The sequence below is a fragment of the Arvicanthis niloticus genome, chromosome 25 (assembly GCF_011762505.2).
Source record: "Arvicanthis niloticus isolate mArvNil1 chromosome 25, mArvNil1.pat.X, whole genome shotgun sequence".
Lineage (NCBI taxonomy): Eukaryota > Metazoa > Chordata > Mammalia > Rodentia > Muridae > Arvicanthis > Arvicanthis niloticus.
In genome coordinates this window covers 28,257,129-28,281,976 of record NC_133433.1, presented here as the reverse complement: position 1 = coordinate 28,281,976, position 24,848 = coordinate 28,257,129, and the positions used below count along the sequence as shown (strand labels likewise).

At 40.2% G+C, this 24,848-nt stretch overlaps 1 protein-coding gene across 1 annotated transcript; it reads right to left on the bottom strand.

Annotated features, from left to right (window-relative positions):
• Positions 1 to 2,437: 2,437 nt before the first annotated feature.
• LOC143438593 (uncharacterized) lies at positions 2,438 to 24,848 on the bottom strand. Its single transcript, XM_076924289.1, is given in 7 exon segments — positions 2,438 to 4,252; positions 4,254 to 4,512; positions 5,848 to 5,877; positions 5,879 to 5,906; positions 6,144 to 6,270; positions 22,817 to 22,886; positions 24,584 to 24,848. Coding segments are annotated over 6 exon segments (2,028 nt in total). The 5' UTR covers positions 22,877 to 22,886; positions 24,584 to 24,848; the 3' UTR covers positions 2,438 to 2,728.

Below are 24,848 nucleotides of genomic sequence, written 5' to 3'. Positions count from 1 at the left end.
GTATTGCTCTGTAATGAGGAACAAGAAGTTGGGAGCATAGTTCCTTGCATGCACAGTACACATTAGGGAATTCAGGAATATTAAACACAGAGGGAACTCTTTTCAATGAAGAAGATAAATTTATTAAATCCAAAATGCTCAGAATGTGTATTGATAAAGAACTGGTGACCTCTTTGCTATTTAAAGACAGATCCTTACCAAGTTTCCCTGTAGAGGCAGACCTTTTCCAACTTCTGCTCAATAATTATGCCAGAGCTTCTTTCTTCCCTAGACTTTTAACCTACCCTTAGGGGAATTGTCAGATATACTTTGTGAACTGTATGTTCTTGGTCAGAGACCAAACTAAATTCTAGGAGTTTAATAAATAAAACCCATTCTTGTGGTCAAAAGTAAATTTGGAAAATGCAGTCAAAACTTAACCTATATTGTGAACCTAGAATTGGACTGATTGTTGTCTGCAAAATTTTCCACAAATTGCACTGTATTTTAAATACACTGTCAATGATTTGGCTGGAATTAGAGTCCCTTCTTGTGTACCAGGTTGATAAAGTCAATCTACATCAGGTTTTCGTTCTCATGTCTTACCATGGTTCACACCTCTAAAATGTCATTCTGCTCAGAAGTTGGATCCCGAAGTGACCCTAGAATGTCTTCAATAGAAAACAATACCAGGTTTAGGAAAGAAGCAGAATAGAAAATACCTCAGAGGCTAAGAAAACAGTTCCTTCAAGAGCATCCAGGTTTTATTAACAGTACATAAAGTAACAAACTACTATCTGTAACACTAGTTTCACCGGTTTTAACATAATCTCCAGGCCTCCCTACCCTACTGGCATGAACAGGGAACAAAATCATACATGCAAACATTCCTGGACATGAAGTAATAATACAAATTTATTTAGTAGGAAAGAGACAGAGAGAAAGACAGAGAAAAAGAATGAGAAATAGCACCATAACACTTAGTTGTGGTTGGGCATTTCTACAATCCTAGCAATTAGAACAGACAGAGAAAGATCACTGTGATTTTGAGAAATGTCTCATGGATATAATGTATTTACAGAAAGAAAGAAATAAAGAAAGAAAGAAAGAAAGAAAGAAAGAAAGAAAAAGGAAGAAAGAAATTTAAATATAATCCTATATCCAGAATCAAACTACATTGAGATAAATTCAAAGAATTCCTTAAAATGAGGAATGAGACAAGGCTGGCTGGTCTGTATATATGTATTTAATATATGATTTGAAGTTCTACTTAGAGCAATATTACAATTGAAGGAGATCAAGTGGATATAATTTGGACAGGATGAATTCAAGAAGCACTAATTGGTAGATGATATGACAGTATGCTTTAGTGACTCTTAAGTTTCTACTACCAACTGATTACAGCTTATAAACACTTTCAGGAAAAAAAGGATGCAGGAGTAACTAACAAATAAATCAGTAGCCCTCCCCTATAGTTCTAATCTAAAAATGAAAAATGGACTAAGGAAAAGAAATTAGAGAAACAATGTAGCTTCAAACAACAAAAGATATGTTAGACTAACCTTATTTTATTTTATTTTATTTTATTTTTTGAGACAGGGTTTTTCTGTGTAGCCCTGGCTGTCCTGGAACGAACTTTGTAGACCAGGGTGGCCTCAAATTGAGAAATCTGCCTGCCTCTGACTTCAAAGTGCTGAGATTAAAGGTGTGCACCACCCCTGCCGAGCAAACTTATACTCTCAATAATCTTAGCAACCATGCCACAAGTATATGAGTAATATCAGTATAAGATGGACATGCATATCAGACCGATTTGGATATAAAGTGACTAGTCAATGTGTATACTTTTAGACCTCTCTGAGTGGTTTGAGTCTAAACAGACTGGCAGTTCTACAGTGTAGCTTGAATGGGGCTGTGCTTGAAATGGTACTATCTGTTAAGGCACTGTTTCCACATTTTCTGGATGTCCCCAGCCACAGTCCTCCAAATTAAATAAGCCTTGAATCACCTTAGGTAAAGTTGGTCTGAGCTCCCTGCATCTGATAAGGGTTTGATCATTCATTGTCCATACCTACACGGCTTGTAAACCCCATGTTCCCTGTCTTTGCTCCCACTGCTCAATGGACCAGTATCAGCTAAAGATCTTTGAGGGCAGAGACACACACAATGAAAAACCTATACATAGGTTACCTTAATTTGTTATAAATTAATATATATTTGATTCAAATCTTGTTTAGAATGTGCATGTGTAAATGTGCAGTTAGTGTTTTTATTTCTTACTATATTTTCATCTTGCTTTATATCTGGACCACAGTCCCCCTCCCTCCACTTCTCCATACCCCTCCAACCTAACATCACAACCAGATACTAAGCCATTTCCCTTCAAAAAGGAGCATGCCTCTTATGGATATCAAATGAACAAGGTATACAATGTATCAATAAAAATAGGCACAAGAGATCATATCAAAGCTGGCAAGGCAATTAATTAGAAGGAAAAGTATCTCAAGAGGAGGCAAAAGACTCAAACACACACACCATGCCATAGAAGGTGACTATTTGAAATGGATATATTAAATTGATTACATTTTTAAGGTTCTCTCAAGAATGTTTCTAAAATTCCCTTTTAAACCACCATAACATGCAAAGGTTCTAACACATTTATTACAGTATCAGCGTTTCTCTCCAATATTTGTTCTTTTATGCTTTGAAGATGTCTGTGACCTGCAAAAACTTTACCACATTGGTGACATTAATATGGTTTCTCTCCAGTATGTGTTCTTCTATGTACTTGAAGATGACTATCTTGTACAAAGGCTTTGCCACACTGGTTACATTCATAGGGTTTCTCTCTAGTATGTTTTCTTTTATATCTTTGAAGATTGCTGATATATGCAAAGCTTTTACCACATTGGTCACATTCATAGGGTTTCTCTCAAGTATGTGTTCTTCTATGTACTTGAAGATAATAATAGCTTGTAAAGGCTTTGTCACATTGGTTACATTCATAGGGTTTCTCTCCATTATGTATTCTTTTATGTTTTTGAAAGTTGCTGTTACAGTCAAAACATTTACCACATTGGTCACATTCATAGGGTTTCTCTCCAGTATGTGCTCTTTTATGTCTTTGAAAATTGCTGATATATGCAAAGCTTTTACCACATTGGTCACATTCATACGGTTTCTCTCCAGTATGTGTTCTTCTATGTACTTGAAGGTAATAATAGCTTGCAAAGGCTTTGCCACACTGGTTACATTCATAGGGTTTCTCTCCAGTATGTGTTCTCTTATGTTTTTGAAGGTTGCTGTTACAATCAAAGCCTTTACCACATTGGGCACATTCATAGGGTTTCTTTCCAGTATGTGTTCTTCTATGTATTTGAAGGCAACCAGAGCTTACAAAGGCTTTGCCACATTGGTCACATTCATAGGGTTTCTCTCCAGTATGTCTTCTTCTATGTACTTGAAGATAACCAGAGCTAGCAAAGGCTTTACCACACTGGTTACACTCATAGGGTTTCTCTCCAGTATGTCTTCTTCTATGTTTCTGAAGAGTACTGTATTGTGTAAAGGCTTTGCCACACTGGTTACATTCATAGGGCATCTCTCCAGTATGTGTCATCTTATGTATTCGGAGTTGACAGTATCGTGCATAGGCTTTGCTACATTGGTTACACTCGTAGGGTTTCTCTCCAGTATGTGTTCTTGTATGTATTTGAAGAGTACTGTATTGTGTAAAGGCTTTGCCACACTGGTTACATTCATAGGGTTTCTCTCCAGTATGTCTTATCTTATGTACTTGAAGCTGACTGTATTGTGCAAAGGCTTTGCTACATTGGTTACACTCATAGGGTTTCTCTCCAGTATGTGTTCTTCTGTGTATTTGAAGATGACTGTCTTGTGCAAAGGCTTTGCCACATTGGTTACATTCATAGGGTTTCTCTCCAGTATGTATTCTTTTATGTTTCTGAAGAAGAGTGGTTGTTGCAAAGTGTTTGCCACACTGATTACATTCATAGGGTTTCTCTCCAGTATGTGTTCTTTCATGCCTTTGAAGATGACTGAGTCGTGAAAAGGCTTTGGCACATTGGTTACATTCATATGGTTTCTCTCCAGTATGTGTCCTTTTATGTATTTGAACATTGCTCTGATATGCAAAGGCTTTACCACATTGGTTACATTCATAAGGTTTCTCTCCAGTATGTTTTCTTTTATGCCTTTGAAGAAGCATGGCGAATGCTGCAAAGGTTTTACCACAGTAGATACATCCATACGGGCTTCTCTCCAGTATGTGTTTTTTTATGCCTTTGAAGATAGTTTTGGCAATAAAAGACCTTACCACATTGGTCACAATCATAGAGCTTTTCTTCAGTGTGTGTTCTTCTATGTATTCGAAGACCAGTATAATACACAAAGCATCCAGTACCTGTGCCTTTATGTATCTGAAGGTGATTGTTTCTTGCAATGGCTCCTTCATACTGCATACATTCAAAAGGTTTCTCTCCATTATGAATCGGTTCATCACTTTGAAGAGGCCTGTGATATAAATAGGCTTTAACACATTGGATATATTCAGAGTTTCTCTACAGGAGGATTACTTTCAAGCCTGTTTATGTCAATGGCACATGTAAAAGGATTACCCCATTCATTATAGTAATGAATCATATTTATACGAATTAATTTAACAATATTTCCTAACTGTAAAGAGGAAACATATATAATAATGTTCTAAAAGGTTTGTTTATGTCCATTGTGTTCATTATTGATATCATTTACATCTCTAACACTGCCAGTGAAAGTAAGTGCATTTATTATATGGCTCAAAATTATAACATCCTTTTCCTATATGATTTTTCATATATTTGACAAAATGTGCAAACATTCACAGCTTTGCTAAAATAATTCCATTCATACATTTAAGTATAATGTGAGTCATACAACATTTGTGAAGATACACAGGACAAACAGAAAATTTCTAACTTATTTTCCTGCAGTCTGAGTTTTTGATATATTTCCAAAGAAGTTGTGAAATCAGTTAATTGTAAACCTTCATAATTTTAAACAAATTTACTCTAAGTTAGGAAAATTACAAATCTTATAAAGGTGCTCTGAGAGAGCTACAAGATTTATGTCAATATGCGATAGGCATAGAAAATTGTATTCATTATAGTCAATAGATAAATATAGATAGATAGACAGATAGATAGACAGACAGAAAAACAGCCAGATAGATAGATAGATAGATAGATAGATAGATAGATAGATAGATAGATAGATGAATAGGTTGGTAGATGATAGAGATATACCTATCAAAGAGATAGAGATACACCTATGAAAGGAAAAATAAGAAATAAAACATATCCACATTGTATTCACACACGTTTATTTTTTGTTCCTCAAAGACATTTGGATTAAGTTTTCTTTACAAAAAAAACCTTTTTAATTTCCATGTACTTCCACTCTCAATAATCACAGCAACCTTGCCACAAGTACATAAGTAACATCAGTATACTATGCACTTGCATATCAGACAGTTTTGGATATAAACTGATTACATATTCAATGTGTACACTTTTTACCCTATCTGAGTTGTATGAGACTAAAGAGATTGGCAGTTCTACAGTGTAGCTTGAATGGGGCTGTGCTTGAAATGGCACTATCTGTTAAGGCATTTTTTCCATATTTTCTGTCTTAACAGATTGCCTTGCAAACATACATAGAATACCTGACACTGAAGTATAGCATTTGTGAGAACTTAATAATCAGTATCCTTAAATACTTATTTACACTCAGTGATTTTAATGGAAAATTGAAAAACACATTAAGATTTCTTCAAAGGAATATTCATATCAGCATCAACAAGAACATTACCTGTTATGTCTTATATAATTTCCAAAATGTTTCACTATTGTGATCTTCCCATTTATAGCCTAGAATATATACAGAAAACAAATATATAGTATATTACTGTAATTTAGTCAAAATTTAAGAAACTGTCTTCAAGATCCTTACAAGCCTGACTTATTCACGTAATTCTTGCTCCTTCTCAAATGAAACTATAGAAGTACATCGATAAGAACAAACACACAAACTAACAACCACCAAAAAAAATACACTAATAACCCCCTGCCCCTTATTTTAAAAAGAGAAAAAACATTCAGTCTTACCTATTACAGAGAGGTTCCTATAGGTCTCTAGCATTACATCTTTGTAGAGACTCTTCTGGGAAGGATCAAGCAACGCCCATTCTTCCTGAGTAAAATTCACTACTACATCATCATATGTCACTGCATTCTAAAATACCCCATATATATGTAAAAAAGTAAGAACAATACTGAAATATTAGACATGTATATTTCATTGACAATATTATCAAACACTTTTGGTACTTCCTCTATTTCTGCACTGACACAGAAGCTACAATGTTATGATAACCAAGTCATTTTTGAAGGATACTAAATAATGAGGTTCTCATCTGTAATTTCTTCATAGAAGGAGGATGGGATAGGGGGGTTCCTGATTTGGGGGGGGGGGGGGTGGAATGTGAAAATGTAAATGAAATATCCAATGAAAATATATAAATAAAATGACCAATAGCAGTAAGCTCAAAGATATTGTATAAATAATTACTAACTACAAAAGCAATGGACAAGATGGTTGGATTGCTGAATGCATTTAATCTCAGCACTGAGAACACAAAGGCAAAAGTTTATCATTGTTTTTGATACCAGGTTGGGCTATGAGGTAAGTTATACGAAAGCCAGAATTATACACTATGACTCAGTATCCCTTGCAAAAAATCAAATTAGGAAACCATAAGGAAGAAACAAATCAGAATATTATTTATGTTCTTAAAATGAATTATATATTCACCACAGTTGTATACTTATCTTCCAGAACATGTAGTGCCACAATTGTAATTATACCATTAATAATATCTTTTTAAAAGGGGAATCATGACTACACAATTATGCAATGGACAGATGAAATATTAGCAATGTAAATATTGATAAATTAATTGCATAAAGCTGGGATAAGCTGTGAAGAATCATTGCTGCTCCTGAAAAGAAGGGTCCCCAATGGCCAGTACTTACATAGGGCCTCATAAGTAACCATGAGTTCCTAAGTTCAAGAGCTGAGGTCATCATCTGACTACTGAATGGACCAGACACACATGAGATGAATATGTATGCATAAAAACAAAACACTCAGTTTTTTTCAATGTGAATTCAAAGGCAACACAACAGGCAGGAAGAATGTCATACACCTATAATTCAATGTCTAAGGAGGTTTAGGAAGTAAAAATGTCATCAGTACATGCCATCCTAGAAAACAGAATGGAACACACCACAAAATTTAAAAATTCAAGATGTGGGTGAAGCTCAGCATGACAGTACCTGTATGACATGTACAAAAACTACATTCCAGGTCCATTGGCCGATAATGTGAGAAAAAAACAAACAAAATGATAGGCATGTAGTCCCACATTTAATACAAGCACCCATGGGATAGATTTATGCTGATCTCTAAGTCTTGAGGCTCTTACTTTAAGGACTGCCAAAGTTACACAGACAAAGATTGTCTTCTAAAACAAATGCAAAACCCACAAATAAAAAAAAGTAAAAACCTTTAAGATAGCAAAAATTCTGTCATAAAGTTATTGTGCACTGTGCAAAGATTATCATTGTATTATTCAAACACTGATATTTGTGCCATCGTATCTGGTTTCAATATCTGGTTAAGTATTTCCTGCCTCAATATTATATAAGCATTGCTACCCATTTATTCTCTTATTTTTTGAATAAAAGTTAATATACCAATGACTGAGATGATAGAATAATATAGGACCTCTACAACCATAACCTGGAAAAGAATAATGGGAGTGGGGATTCACTCTGGAGACAATCCAGAAGACATCATGAGAAAACACCTCTAGCCTACAGACACAGATAAGTGCAAAATTGCAAGTATCACTGGACTTCTGACTGGGAAGTGGTCAGATTACTGTAGAGGATGAAAAGAGAGGAAAAACTGCACAGCAATTATTCTCTTAAAGCTTGATAAATACATATAATAGTTGAGTTTTCATTATTAGTATACAAAATTAGAAACAAGTACCTTTGGTAACTTCACAGGAAGGAGCTCATGATTCCTTGAATAGACCATCAGAGGTGCAGAAACAGTGCATAAACAGTGGCAGAAAAGTAGAGAGAAAAGGAAAGGAAACACCAGGGTAGTTCTTTCAAGAAATTCCTTCTGAGTAAATAAAAGCTGCCTCTTCAAAACAGGCAAGCCTCCCAGAACAGGACACAGTTGTCTAACTGGGCCTGAGGCTATATCCCTTTGAGAAGGGGCTCAGGATGGCCTGGCTCACACTGGCCTGAAGAGCAAACATTTGTGATACCAATAGGTTCCCAGAGAGTGGCAGAGGTTCAGGATTTTTAAAGCATCTCTGGGTTATACTTCAAAGTCTTGAGATGGAAAAAATACTCCAATCAAATGGACATAAAAGATAAGCTGGTGTAGGTATTTTAACCATTTCAGAAAACAGAAGATTTCAAAGTATACAAATAGGCTGATGCTATGATAGTATATATAAGTGATCTGTAAAATAGTAAAAGAAATCTCTTCTACCTCATAAAGCACTTTCAGCATAGTAGCTGTATCCTAAATTATTTGAAACAAAATCAGTATCCCTCTTACATTCTTATGTATAAAGTAAAAATTGATTAGAAAGACTTCAGGGAATCAACAATCTGCACAATAGACACAATTAATATGAATCACCATAAAAAACTCTAAAGAAGCAAATTAAAGAGTTGTCTGAGAAAAAAGAGAAATAAACAAACAAACTACAAGTCTTTGAAGAAGGAAATTGCCCCAGACAGTTACCAGCTCTCCAATTCATATTCTTGGTTTCAAAGTAGGAACTCTCTTGTTTGTTTGTTTGACAACTCCATATGCTTAGACTACAGACTGTTATTTCTGGGTTCTCACTATGTTAATTTTGATACATGGGGGCCTCCCTGCAAGCCTTACTTGATCAGCTCAGAGCACAACACAACAATGTCTTTCCATTGCAAATGGTGTCACCTCTTTCATGTTATACAACTAGGCTTTTATCAAGAGGAAAACTCAAGTCTTGCTGCACAACCTGTATTAATGGTGACTGTGACCTTGTAATGACCTGTTCAGCACTTCTTTGGAGGCCTACTCTCTGATGCGGGGATAGGCACAGTGGCTGGTTGGAAATCAGAGTTGACTCATTTTTGTGGTTGGGAGCCATATTTCTGAAAAATCCTGGAGAACAAACTTGTTTATCTTAGGATTCTAATTATTACTAGGCCTAGCTGGAATTGTAAAGCCCAAATGAAAAGGACCTCACCGATCCCTGGAGAACTGCAGACGCACCCCAAATCACTCACAAGAAACACACTTTGCTTACTGGCTAGCCAGGGCTGTCTTCACTTCTAGCCCCAAGCAGGGAATAGCGGAATTCAGCCCCAAACAAAAGAATTTTACAACTTTTAAGGGGGAATCTACAAACCAGGTGGGGGTGGAGTTAGGGAAGGGGAAAGGCTGAGAGTGGAGTTAGGGAAGAGGGAAGGAGGAAGGAGGGGGAACAGGACACTAGGTCATCGATACATTTGATCTCAAATTCTTAAGATGGATAGTGTGTCACTTTATAATTGGCTATTTCAAACTAGTTTCACACTATATAGCATGAGCTCTAGTTCAAGGGGGTCAGGCTTATCTCAAATTTTTAGCATCCTGGCACCAACTGTCTTAGGGCTGTTAGTTCAAAGGACAGCCAAGCTAATCTCAGGCCCATAGCATCCTGATACCATACATCTTAGGGTTTGTTTAGTTAGAGCCATCTGTTCAAATGGTCAGCTAATTTCCTGGGACTGAGGCGACACAGTGTTTGACTTACAGGTTTTTATGTCTTTGCTTTTAAGAGTAGGGTTCAGGGGATCAACTTATGATTTTTCTATTTTTCAGAATACTGCTTATTTGTGAATGCTATAGAATAAGTCTTCAGTCATCTAAATTTCAGTCATTTAAATTTATGGTGTGACTTAGCATCTCCTAAAAACTTTTAACCCTTTACTATATCAATTTTAGTCTTTTACATCACAGAGAAATATAGTATTGCTATCCACATATGAGATGCCATTTAAAACCTAAAAAAGTTTTTACTTAAGATGCTTCTCATAACTAAATGTTAAAGGCAGAACTTGTTGAAGATTCAAAGAAATCTGACCTCACCAATTTGCCAAAGTGCCCTGTGTGTTTCTGTACAGGAACTTCTGCTATAAATGCTTTGTGTAGATACATACCCACAGTTAAAATTTTCAGATGCCAACACTAGATCCGGGAATGGCTAATACCACAAGAGACTTCACAGTTGGCTGCACCTACATGTTGATATGCACCCAGAACTAAAAATGGCCCATCATTTTGGCTCCTTCCCACTCCTCCTCTTTTAGGACACTAAACATATGCTCACCATTTTATACCTTCCAAGCTTGCCTGAAATCCTCTGAGACAAACCATCAGTAGTGCACAGCACACAACACAATGAAGCATTCAAGCCTGCTCCAATACAGGGAACCTGAAGCATGGCAAAAGGAAGAACACTCCTCTTCTGATTAACAAGTTTGCCCAGAGGAGGCTCCAATTGGCCACTGAATCTTGAATGACTCAAGTAAATCATTCAGGGTTAGAGGGTGTTAAAGAAACCCAACAGACTGGTTTCTGGCCAAGGTTTCCAGTCTAGGGCCAGACCTTTTCCACATCTGCAGAGATTTGTATTTCAGTAGCACTTCTGCCTGTCTTCCAATAGCCTACTTGTCTGTCTTCCTGACAGGTCCTCCAGAGGTCCCACCATTCCAGCTCACCTCTGATTAGCAGCTGCCTCCTCCCCTTTGAATGGACTTAATCTGTGCTTACCAGATCACAACTACCAAGCTTTCCTGTGCTTTCATTACAGCAATCAGTAGGTGTTTTCCCTTATTCCTCCTTGAATCAAAGTGGAAAACATTCACAGAACTCAACTTGCAGTGCAGTGAGAAATCTGTCCTACACATAAAAGGGTTTCCAGAATATTGACAATTAAAGAGAGACTTTAAGAAACACATGTTTTTGTATCTCTAAGTTATACTGTAGCTGCTTTTCAGATGGAAAAAATAGGACAACCCTGGGAGAAAAGCAGGAGACAGATGACAAACAATGTGGAAGAGTATTGTTAGCTGGCACATCTTCCTCAGTGGGAGGGTTAAAAAAAAAACCCTCAACTATGCTTGTAAAGATAAAGGGACCTGATAAAATGAATGTATGTATTTAGAAAGTGAATGTATTACAATGATACAGAGGCTGTGTTCCAACAAGCATAAGAACTTTGTTTACCAATGGATAGGTGAAGAAGAAAGCAGTGTTTGAGTCCATGTGGCTGGACATTTCACTTGATCTTCAGAAAATACACAGACTTTAAAAAAAAAAAAAAAAAAATTCTAGCTGGGTGCATGCCTTTAATCCCAGCACTAGGGAGGCAGAGGCAGGTGAATTTCTGTGTTTGAGGCCAGCCTGGTCTACAGAATGAGTTCCAGGACAGCCAAGACTTCACAGAGAAACCCTGTCAAAAAAAAAAAAAAAAAAAACAAAAAAAAACAAAAACAAAAACAAAAACATTCTAATGGCCAAAAACTAAAACCAAACAAAACCAAACAAACAAAATAACTGGACATAATGAGAGACTGGGAAAGCAGTCAAAGACCAGATGAAAAACGTCTCTAATTTTCATTAGGTAGGCTGCAACCAGGATCTGCTGCCTACAATAAAGGTGGATCTTAACACCTCAAAAGATTCAGAATAAAGAAGGGTTTTTCCCTACTTCAAAAGCTGTAATTAAAATAAAACCACCACAATAGTCAATTCTCTGGTATTCTATTTAATCCATACGTAGTCAACTTGGCTATCAAAAATAACCATCAGAACATCCAAGACAGAAAAGCTATATTTTTTTTAAACTAAATTTATTTACTTAGCTGTTTTTTATTATATATTTACATGTTTATTTAATTTCTGCAGGCAAGGAAAGCCAGGGAGATATTTCCAAAGCAATAATTTCATTTTAAAAAAGAAAAAGGGAGCATTGAGATTTTTACCTAGAGATTTTGGGTATGCTCACATAAGGGTTTGCTTGCTCCTAAGTATGCTTAGCTAAAATCTAGTCTGACCATGGTCACAGTGTAAAAGTAGGAATATTTAAGAGGATTTTCAGCTCAAAGTCGTCCAGAGACATATGTAAATTATAAAAGTGATGGGCAGAAATAATTCTAAATGTGCATCTTATACCACAGGATGTTACATAAAAATAAAGTAAATGACACCAAGAATTTAGATTGCTCGGGACCCAATGATACCAAAATTATATTATATGATCTAATACATAGATGTATCATTGCCACAATTCTTATATAAAGGACACTACTACTACAAGGATGACTCTTGGAACCTCCTAGTCACATCTCGGATTAATGAAAACATTCTTGGCAAATGCTTTTACTCTAGGTCAAATTGCCAGGTCCAAGAAATTCACCCTCTAGCAACACAACATCAATGCCCCTGGCCATGCATCTTAATTAGGTCAACAACTAGAACCATGGTCCCATTCCATTATTTCTAGCTGCAGTATCCAGGTGGCTCAGGCCTGCAATGACCACTCTTATTTTTTCAAAGTAAACCATTTGGGGCCCAAGGAAACACTCAGATAAGAGGGAAAAAAATGAGAGGGCGCCTAGAGGCAAGAGATGGGTAGGTGCTGTTACTGACACAGTGGACAGAGTGTCAGTAACAGCAGGGGCAACTGGAATGGCCCTTGTAAGGCACCAAAAGACCATCTGACCAACTACCTGGCATGTGAAGTAAACCAGCAGAAATTATACTTTCCACATTCCTGGACCAGTCAGCACCACTGAGCCAAGCAAAAACAAACAGCCCCCTGGGGAGCTCAAAAAACTCCACAGGAGAGACTACCAACTGTGCAGCCAACAACAAAGGCCCTCCTGCAGCAATAGGCCCAAACATCAAAGAGTCACTGGACTCAGCCAACTATCCTTCTACAAAAGACCACCCTTGATAGAGAGATTAATTAATACTGACAGACACAGACCATTCTGGCCCCAAAAAGGGGAAGACACCTGCATACCACCAACCATGGGAACGCTGCAGAGTAAGGAGGTAAGGTGACAGACACCACACAGCACTTGCATGTAGCACGAACAAAGCTTGGCAAATGTGTGGCACTGTAATAGTCAAAAGGGGACCTGAGCAGGAGGGACACAAGCAGCAGCAGGCAAGGGGGATGGAAGATGGGCAAGACTACAACTCTAGGAGCCTAATTCCTACCTTCCATTCTGTTTACCATAGTGACTGACCCTAGAGGAGGTGAAGTAGCAAACATACAGATGTGCATGCAGCCCTTTCCAAACACCACAAGAAATCACAGCAACATACATACTCAGAATCACAGCTCATCCTGTGTGATTCCTCCTCAAAATTAGAGCAGGAAGGTGAAAGCCTCTTAAGACAAAAGAGGGGTCTTCAGTATCTGTAAGTCCTCTCCTTACATGGACAGAGAGGACCTGAGACAGTTTCCCCAAGAGCCAAGACTCTCAAAGCTCCTCCAGGTCCCAGAATAAGGTGCAGCTTAGCAAAAGGTCTTTTAAGACAGTGTCCATCCAGGACTGCTCCGCACCACCTGACACTCAGGCATATGGGGAAAGGCGTCAGCACCTTTGTGTTCACCCACAAGGCACTCTTCTTTCAGAAAATGGGCAACACTAGATCCTCTTTTACCACCCTTTTTCTGATCCTCCTTGGGCTTCTCATACAGAACCAGTAAAATGACATGGGAATAAAACACACACACAGCAGGTAAACACACACACAAAACAGCTGGTCATGGAGGGGCTCCTGGAATCACCATAAGAAATCAGTGTTCTCCCTCCTCACTGATAACTCCTCCATTCTATTCTGTACAGGTGACAATGACCATGGAGAAAGAGGGAAAGCCTTACAGGAAAACAATAGACAGTGCCAGGTTGTCACAAGCAGCTCACATGGAGATAGCAAGCAATCAAACAGGACAGGACAGGAAACAGGAAGAGTGCACACACATAGCTCCTGGCACTGCAAGCCCCAAAGACAGAAAAACAGGTGGCTGGAAAAGGCAACAGCCTTGGAGGACCCTGATCTATATTATCACCTACAAAGGACAGTGTGTCAGCTTATATCCCCTGGTACAATATGGACAGATTGCAAAGCTCCAAACAATAACAGGTTCGGGGAATAAATTCACTGGCCACATGGAATACCTGAAGTGATGCCTGGTGAAGGGTCCCAAAAATGTCCACATGAGCAAGTAACTAACCTCAAAGGAACAACTGGTTGACCATAAAACTTGAGTAGAAGACCAGAAGTCCATGCTAGAATGCAGGGTCCACAGATTCCTCTTGGACTTAGAAATATAGAGCCTATCCCCGGGGCCCAGGTATTCCTCAAAAAAATAAGTCTCTGAAACTCCTAGGAGACCGGGCCAGGCCACTTCTATTGACTTGGAAACTAAGCCACATCATCCTCTCATACTCAGAAATCCAGAGTCCTGGCCCTGGGAACAAGGTGCTCGTGGACAAAAAAAAACAAAAAACAAAAAACAAAATAGAGGCTCCAAAGCTCTGTGAACAGTGGGACAGGGCACATCAGCTTTTAAGCCTGGGGCCAAGAATCCAAATGGCCTAAGATATCCAGAGCTCTATCAAGGGTATCAAGAGCCACCAGAGTTGTTTTTTGTTTTGTTTTGTTTTTTTTAAAGGTCCCATTGGCTCGAAGGTAAAGGTGGAAACAGCATCCTTTGGGCCTCAGAAATCCCCAATGATGTAGGGTATCAACCACTTTACCAGAGTGGCATAAACAGTGGCCTCTGTCCCTCCTGAACACAGTGGACATTGACCTGGACTCAGGCGGGGGCCCCATAAGGCACCCCAAAATGAAAGTATGACAGGGAGTTGTGAAAACAGATGAAACTACTCTCTAAGAGGGAGGCTCAAGTAAATCCATTAGTGGGGCAAGAAAAGGGCACAGCTATAGGACAAACATGGTGTGAAGGGGGGGAGGCAGGGATATCAGTTCCACTCCATTTATGTCTCATTGTAAAATCACTCTACCACTTGCGGTTTGTTGTTTTCTGTTCTACAATGCTAGTGCCTCCTCCCACCTGCCCACCCCCACACACACATTTTTGGAAGATTAAATACAGAGTTTCAGAAAACTCAAACAGCATTGAAATGGTTAAAATTCCAATTTGTTTTTTATTTCAACTGACACATTTTCATAGTGATTTGTTTTAAATCCTTTCACTTTGGTCAGAAAACAATTACTTATTTTTTAAAAGGGTCTCCTTTTGAACTGGAGTGTCTATGTTGCAGGTGATGATATGATCCTTCCCTTTCTATCTGTTGAGTGCTGGGATTACAGGAATAGGCCAGTACAACCAAGTTTATACAGGACTGAGAGGATGCGGCCCAGGGCTTGTGAGAGAACATAGACAAGTGCTTCTGACACTCCTCATACAGATGCCATGAACGTCCTCTGGTATGGACGTGTGTGTGTGTGTGTGTGTGTGTGTGTGTGTGTGTGTGTGATTTCTTCAAAGTTGTTTGATTCTACTTATCTGTTTTTTTTCTTCCTTCCTTCCTTCCTTCCATAAAGATAAGATTGATCTCTCCACATAATGTAACCTGTCCTTGAACCAGCTATGTAGAACAGAACAACTGTGATCTCTGAGCTCACCATCATCATCTTCATCATCATCATCATCATTTTACATTTATGTCTTCTCACCAAAGAATAGAGGAAAGGGATGGCTAGCTGGCTAGCATTGAAAACTGAAGTACGGAGTTTCCTCACAAATGTGAAAAAATGGCCAACTTTGGGAAAGCAGCATCAAAGCATCTTCTCCCCCATCCCACTCCACCTTGACCTGAAAACCACTCCATCTTCTTATTGCCAGCTCCTGAGTGCTTAAGACACTGAATTTATACAGTACAGACTTCAGCAAGGCAGGCAGGGACACAACTGAGTCTGAAAACATTCTAGTTCAGCTCTCAGGATGGGGGCAGAAAAGTAGAAAGGGGGAAAAGAAACTCATCAAGGATCCAATAATATTGCGGATGGGGTTACAGATTATTAGTGGGAAAAAGGACTCCATTAGAGATGGGTAAAAATAGAACATATAACCACAGTATTCAGATTGCTAAAGAGAACCAGTCAAGCGTCTCTCTCCCTCTTTTCTCATCCTCATTGCTCTGCTCCATAATAAAAGCTAAAGGTTAAACATATGAAGAGGAGGAGAGGAAGAGGAGGAGAACAGTTAAAATAATGATAAAATAACTTTGTTAGACTCACTCACATAGCACCAATCAGAAAGAAGTCCTGAGACTGGAGTGAAAGCACATGTCTGGATCATTGAGGGTGAGGGAGGTGGAACAATCCATAGGACTTACTGGCTAGTAGATAAAATGAAATCAAACTAAAAAGTAAAGTAAAAACTGAATAAGGCAGAGCCACATAAGCATGAAGATTCCTCAACAAGCCAAAAGGGGCCGACTGTAGAAACCAGCATGAAAACACCTTCAATCCCACACCTCCCCTACTCTACCACTACCATATCTGCTTATTTCCAGCTCCTGGGTGCTGGGGGATCCACATTTGTGAGGTACAGAGTATGGAGCCTAGAGCTTTAGACACTTTCGCCCAGGGGTCTCCCCTCCTGTAAAATCCAGGCACACAGCTCTGCCTTCCCTTGTTCATAATTATCCTTATTTGGTTATTCTATTCCCTTATTTAGTTGGAACAGGGGTCTCTCTTCAAATCACTGGAAATGCTATCTAGATCAGATAAACTACAATTCACAGCATTCCACCTGCCTCTATCTCCTTCTATAGAGTAAAAAATTATCATTCCACCTACTTCTATCTCCTTCTGTAGAGTGAAAAATTATAAAGATAAAGATATATAGATATAGATATAGATATATGCTTTTTCTTTGCCCATAGACCCGAGCAAAAGAATGTAAGTTCCAGAAAACAGAACTGAATGTAAGATTTTCACTGCCCCAGGACATATTCTGGGTGGGGGACATTATCCCTGAATCAGAGGACACTTGCTGGATTATATTCCTCAAGCCTCAGGGAGTAGACCCACCTGTGGGTGGGAAAAGCCCAAGGGAAGAAGACACATTCCTCCCTGCACTTCGGAAGCAGAGGCAAGTGGATTTCTGAGTTCGAGGCCAGCCTGGTCTACAGAGTGAGTTCCAGGACAGCCAGGACTACACAGAGAAATCCTGTCTCGAAAAAACAAAAAAACAAAAAAACAAAAACAAAAAGAAAACACATTCCTGACCACAGAGAAAGATGCAAGTCATCTAGGTGGGGCTATAGCCTGAACAAGTGAAAATAGTTAACCTGAAATAGTTGGTAATGACAGGGTAGGGCACAGTGACATGGAAGAACTACATTTTTGAGAAGAATAAGTATGCAGAGTAATTTTCACGTGGCTCTAAATCCTTTAAGGTGGATTCCTCTGAAAAGTTCCACTGTTCTTGGTTACCCCCCCACCTCACCCCACCCCAGGTCTTTCCAGTGTTACAGCCTGCTGATATTCAAACTTTGTAAGCAACAAATCATGTGTAACTGCATGAAAATGCAACCAATCATGTGTAACTGCTTGAAAATTCCTTCCTTTCCCCACCCCATGTTATAAAAAAAAAAACCCTCAGCTTGCTGGCCCTTTGTCAAAATTCTGTTCCTGCATGGACAAGCAGTTTTGACCGTTGGCTAGCCAACTCTCCCCAATAAACCTCTGCTGATTGCATCGAGGTATGGTTTCTTGTGATCTTTGGGTGGTCGCGACTTCCTGAGCCTTGAGTAAGGGTCTCCCAAGTTTGAGGGTCTTCACTTCCTGAGTGATGGGATTAAAGGTGTGTAAGACCACATACTGTTTCCTTATTTCCCTAAACAAGGAAGGTTATTGTTTTCTGTTAGTTTTTAATTTCTTTTCCTGTTATGTTATTGTATATTTAGTTCAAATTCACACACTCACCTGTCACCTCTGTCCCCCCTCTCTCCCTCTCTCCCAACTCTAGAAAGTTTTGTGTTTGCATCTGTATTTGTTTCTAATTCCTTGTTCTGTAACTTCATTTCATATTGACCTCACCAAGATGGAAGCTGCCATGTGGATGGCAGCCATCTTAGCTGCTGACCTCACCGAGATGGAAACAGCCATGTGACCTAATTCTCCAGGTCATTTTTGTTTTTCTATTTACTAGCAACAAGAAGACCAGAACTTAAATAAGCCCAGCTTGCATGTACAGAATTGTGAAGAAACACTCAGAAGCATTCAGAAGCCTAATAACATCCCCACTCATGTTCTTTTTCTCTTATTGTCTGTTATTTTAATGATAGTGATAGATGAATCAATCATTTTAATTTTTTATTGTTTTTTAACTAAATGGAATAATAGGAAATAAATAAAAATCCAAGCCAGGTGAGGTCTCCTGCAGCAAACAGGTCTCAGGTCCAGACTCCTGAGCTGGCTGACCAGACATTTCTCATACAAGGCTCCTTGTGCCAAGACACCTGGCAACCAGGACTGCCTCTGGGTAACACCTGTAAGGGAGGAATCTGCTCCAGTGTCTGTCCAACCTCAGGCAATGGAATAAATAGATATTTTTTAAACTATCCTCTTTCCATTCAAAGTCAAAGTAAATTCTATCTCAACTCTTAATTTGTTTCCTTTGGAAGCATTTGTTGAACCAAGAGTACTGGCTCAGACAATGGTTGCTCTGTTTGCACCATGCTACTAAAACTGCCCCTTTCAGGAGAAAAAAACATCTTCATAATACTAGGAATCACAGAAGCCTGAGTTGGAAACACCATGCACAGCCCTGGCACGTCCTCAGCACAAACCTGTTTCCCCTGCAGCCCTATGGCAGTACCAGCCTTTTATTTCTGAGTTCAGGCCTGTCTACTACTCCTAAGAGAATAGGGCTGTTACAAGCATCCTTGAGAGGGACCACTTGCAAATGCCTCAGCTCACAGCCCAAGTCTGTTTCAGACAGAGATGAGTCTAAGTTGAGTCTGATAGACCTGGCTATCAGTCCATCCTGCCTGTGGACCTCAGGTTGTAGTGAATTATTACTGAGCACTAATGGAAATCTACCATCCTCAGCAGTGTTATCAGAACAAGACATTATCCCAACAGGAAACAATTTGGGAAATGGATCTAATTGAATGCACATCCAAACATCTTCTGCTGCCCAGTCTGATAACTGGGTTCTCTGGTGTTCCAAGTGCCCCACACACACAGGCTTTATGCTACTCAAGGCTGATGGTTCTGCAGAATCTGTACTGGGTGTAAGTTCCCAAATGATGCTGTCTCTCCCAGCCCTGGAACCCCTTTGAGGTATGTACTGAACAGAATCCCTCAGCCAGCCACTAAACAAGGCTCTGGCTTCTTACTGGATTAAGTGGCAAGGCAAAGTTCAGGTTTTCAAACCTATTCCCCTCCCAGAACTCTGATGTTCCAACACGGAAATCAAGGCAGGCTACTTTCCTATTCTCAAGCTGCCCACATTATCTTCATGTCAATTTAAATATCTAACACCAGGTACTATTGCTTCCATTATAAAGTCATCCTTTGAGGTCAGGGTGGGGCTGGGTTGGCTCCAGAATTCCCAGCAGACAGGAGCATCTGCAGATGATCAAATCTCTTATATAAAATGGCATCATGCTTAGAGACCCCACAATCCACCTCTCATATACTCTAAGCATCCTAGGTTATTTATTAATATTGAATACAGCATAAGTTACATGTAAATAGCTAACACTAGTTACACTGCATGGCTTAGGGAAAATGAACCTACACCAGATGATAATATTTTTCAAACACGCCCCATCCCTAAGGCTGAGACTCATATAGCTCAGGCTGATCCTGAACTCCTGCCTCCACACCTTCTAAGTGCTGGGATTACAGATGTGCACCACCATGTTGTTGTTATTGTTTTATTCCCAAATATTTTGATCTGTATCAGTAAACTATCACAGCTACAGAACACATGGACCAACTAACCTAACATAATTTAGTTTCTCAGCAAAAGATACATATTTTTGCAAGTACTTCATGTGACTGAGGAAAAAATGATGGTCTGTTAGGTACTAAAACAACACCTGGAGAGACACAAAACTTCTGCTCACAAGGCTGCTGCCTGGAACCCAGCCTCCTGAGGGAATCTCCGTTGACCTCTGCATCTGAATGTTCTAATCTTTAAACAGCATGCTTTTGAGACCATCAGTGAAATGAAGGCCTTGATTCCTACATAGTGCAGAAAAAGAAATGAATATACACGAAGACCTTGCTAAACAATGTGTCAAAACTGTTGGCATTTACTCTAGTCTCCACCCCATAGTTACCTGGCAACTGCTATAACCTGAACTCACTATAAAAAGGGCTGCTTGTCCCCTCCTCATTCTCTTGCTCTCTTGCCCTTGCCCTCTCTCTTAACCTCTTCCCTCCTCTTTCCATTCCCCTCTCCACATGCTTATGGCAGGCTTCTATTTCTCCCTTTTCACCTACCCCCTCTCTCTGCCTTTCTCTCAACTCACCTCCCTATGCCATGAATAAACTCTATTCTACACTACTATACCATCCTGTGGCTGGTACCTCAGAGGGGGAAGGGATTCCTCAGCATGGGACCACAGAGGCACCTCTTCCCGCATACCAAAAACAATCTCCAGCAAACGTATCTCTGGTCTCTCTTAACTTTTTATAAAATACAACAAAAATGGTTGACATCCATAAGCTGGCATTTAATCACAGAAAAGGCTTCATGACTTGCTAAAAATACAAAACATAATTTGGAATAGCAAGTCTACCTGTCCTTCCTTATGGATGATTAATAGTCTGTTTGCATATCTAGTGACCCTGTACAAACCTACAAAATTTGCAGAATGCCATTCTTCACATCCAAGCAGCTGCTTTCTCTGGAGAAACCAAACTGTATAGGACAAATACACTTAAATTACCAAGCTTTCTTCATAGTCTCACGTTGGGAGTGACCTTGCTTATACATTAATGGCCTAAGTCAGTCATACATGCCTAATAACACAAAGTCTTTGTCTCTGTGGGAAAGCACTAACCCTAGAACAGATAGCTATAGATTTTGTAGACAGGTAGCCCTGGTGGGAAAGTACCAGCCTAGATAAGAACAAAAAAAACCAATAGATCTTATAGACAGGTAGCTTTGGTGGGAAAGTACTAACTTAGATAAGAATATATGAATAATAGATCTTATGGACAGGTACATAGTAACCTGTTCTGCCCAGTTTCTTCTGTGAGCTTTTCACCCAGCCAAGATCCTGTTCTGGAAGACATCTGTACTCCCCCGAAGAACACCTGCACTCGCCAGGAACAAAGAACACCCTACTTCATCCCCCTCCCCACATCGTGCTTCTATTATATAACCCCCCACGTGAAAAACTTAAAATTACAGCCTGATCAGACTTCCAGACAGGCTGTTGTTCTTTGCATATCCCTGTCCCCCAGTACTCTCTTACAGGTTTTCTGATCCCAGTTCAATGCCCTGTGAGACTGGGGCAGTCTCAGCCTTTAGATCCACACACAGGATCATCCAAACCATCCCCTCCCTATCTAAGTAAGTAGTTCTTGAATAGATGGGTTAGCTTTGAATTTCTATATGGAACCATCTACAAAAACATCCAAAAACTAAGCATATTAGAAAGTAAATGCACTAAAATGAGACACAGGTTCTCAGTCCCAACTGGGCTGGAGCTCTCAGCAATCTGCCTGCTAGTCTCCAGGATGCTGGGACTGTAGGCATGCACCTCTGTGAATGTTCATCACTCACTTGATGTTCCATTTAAGTTCTGTTTATTCATCTACAAATACCTGATCTTCAACACAAACATAAATTCCAGAGTCCAAAACCAAATCTACAGCTCACAATAGTCAAATGCAAAGACGCATTAAATCAAAATAAATTTAGGCTGAAATATTAATGTATACAGTATTCTCTTCACTGTTGTGCACAAATAAAATTTTAACAACATAAAAATCTCTCTAAATAGCTGAAAAAGCCATTAAATTCTTTAGAATTGGATGTCATGTCAAACAGCCAGCTGAGGTGGGCATGGAAGCACACATTTGTAATCCCAGCACTTGGAGGGTAGAGGAGCTCATTTGAGGAAAACCTGTCCAGCTGTGCTCACAGCAGGTGGTACAACAGGGAACCAGAGACCCTCTGCAGTGGCAGTGGGGTGGTGGTATTCCCCTTTTCAGGAAGAGGTATTAACTAAATTGAGTTATTCTACACTAGTCTCTATAAACTTTGAGTATGGGGTTCTCCTTGAGAATGTGTCAGTTACCACTTACAAGTGAGAGAGGGCTAAGACCTGCTAGGAAAGTCCCCATCCCCACCCCATCCCATAGAGTAAAACCTGGTGGGAGAGACCACTTAACTTTTCAAATCTCATTAGTGACAGCAGGTTTGTAGTCAACAACTAAAAAGTACCTTTTTCTGGGACAGTTAATCCTGTAGAGAAAGCAAACTGCCCAGCTATAACCAGTTTTATACAATGTAGTGCATCGATTTCACTCTGTGCTCTTTAACCCAATTTGCACACTGCTTTCCTCTCCTTTCAAGCACACACAAAGACAGAAATGGACTAAAGAAACAACACACACACACACACACACACCTTACCTCCACTGGATCCTTAAGGTTTGTCTGAGATCCCTTTTCTATTACAGGTTTCCTGGGCATCTTAGCCTTCCTGGTTAAAAATAAAAAGAGAGAGAAAAAAAAACCCAAACAAACATAAATTTCAATTCAATACTAGCCAAGAAGCTATCATAAATTCTAACAATGGTGAACTTCCTAAGGCTTAAAATATTATTTCCCAGAGCAGTGGTGGTGCACACCTTCAATCCTAGCACTTGGGAGGCAGAGGCAGGTGGATTTCTGAGTTCAAGGCCAGACTAGTCTACACAGTGAGTTCCAGGACAGCCAGGGATACACAGAGAACCCCTGTCTCGAAAAACCAAAAAAAAAAAAAAAAAAATCATTCCCCAGCATTCCCAAAATACTGCACAGCAAATAACATGAATATAAAAAACAAACTGTATTAGAGAAATGTGGTATATGTAATCTGACTCATTAGATTGTGATTGGGAATGTTAAGAGTGAAAAATTTTAAGTCCACTTGTAAACTCCTGGAGAAGGGCCCCAAAGCAAGGACATCTCTAAGAGCTGCAGCTGTGTGTGCCAGATAAGAGATAGGTCCCTAGCTGCCAATGGGCTGAACCATATCCTGACCACCTGGGGGCCACCAATCAAGAGCACTCCCATCTGGAAAGTCCCTATTCCCCAGTCCCCCTCCCAATTTGTGGGGTTTTGCCTTTATAAGCTTGTATAATTTTGTACTCAGGGCTCTTCTCCTTCCCTTCTGCAAGCAATAAGAGTCCAGCCTTAGTGAGCTATTTCCTAAATACAGCCTCTTGCCATGCTGCATCAAGTGCTGACTTCAGTGGACATTGGGGTGAGAGAAGGTTCTAGGGACTCCAGTAGGGGTCTCCCTTTTCAGGGATCTTACAGGAAAATATACTTTTGATAGCAGAAGTACCCAGGGGGACTTTTGTTAGACTTCATTTTTTTTTAAGTTGGAGCCCAAATTCTGAGCTTTGCTCATGCTGGGCAGGAAGAGTAGATTATTCACAATGCTGAAATGTCTTGCTATTTAAGTAAACAATATTTAAAAAAACATTTTGATTCTCAACATTCTTTATCAATTAATTTAATTCTTTTGTTTTGTTTTGTTTTTCGAGACAGGGTTTCTCTGTGTAGTTCTGGCTGTCCTGGAACTCACTCTGTAGACCAGGCTGGCCTCGAACTCAGAAATCCACCTGCCTCTGTCTCCCAAGTGGGATTAAAGGCGTGCGCCACCACCGCCCAGCATTTTATTTAATTCTTATTTATAGGCTACAATTATATTTAACACAAATTAAATCAGAAGATTCCTAGGCCAGTGGGATAGCCTGGGGACAGAGATAGCTCCAGGTTACTGAGCTGCAGAAGGACCCGACCTCAAGGCTAGAACTAGTCTAGGAATGCGGAAGTAGCTGTGGAGACTCAACTCCCGGAAGTGCCAGCGCGCACCCGGCTGCGCGCTCCCGGGGTCCCTAGACCTGCCACCTGCCCAGGGGGCCTGAGGAAAGAAGTTGGGGAGGACGGGCGGCCCAAAGGATGGCAACCCGAGGAGGTAGTGGCAGACAGCCCCGATTTGGGGGCCAGCCTTCGCGGGCTGAGAGGACTGTGAGGACGCGGGCACACACCGGTCGGCAGCCACCAGAACTGCGGTGCGGAGCTCCGGCCTACACGTCCGGACTCAGCTCCCGGGCAGCCCCCAGTCTCAGCGTGAGGATGGCGGCGACCCCCGCCCAGTCCTCCCACCAGTCCCCTCCTGGTACTCACGCCGACTTCCTGACCCCAGGCTCCGTGCTATGCTGACGTGGGCGGAGGACGTTGGGCTCCGACCCAGCTGGGCTGGCGGAGACCCGGACTCTGAGGAGAACCGTGTGGCGACACTGAAGCCGCAAGCCCAAGTGTGCGCCGGACGGGCAACTCAATCTGAGGAGAGCCAGGAAGTGACGTTGCAATCTCAAGTATTCGCCCGCCCGCCCGCCCGCCCGCTCGCGCAGTTCAAACAGACGGAGGGGCGGGGCCTCGGGGAGCTCCC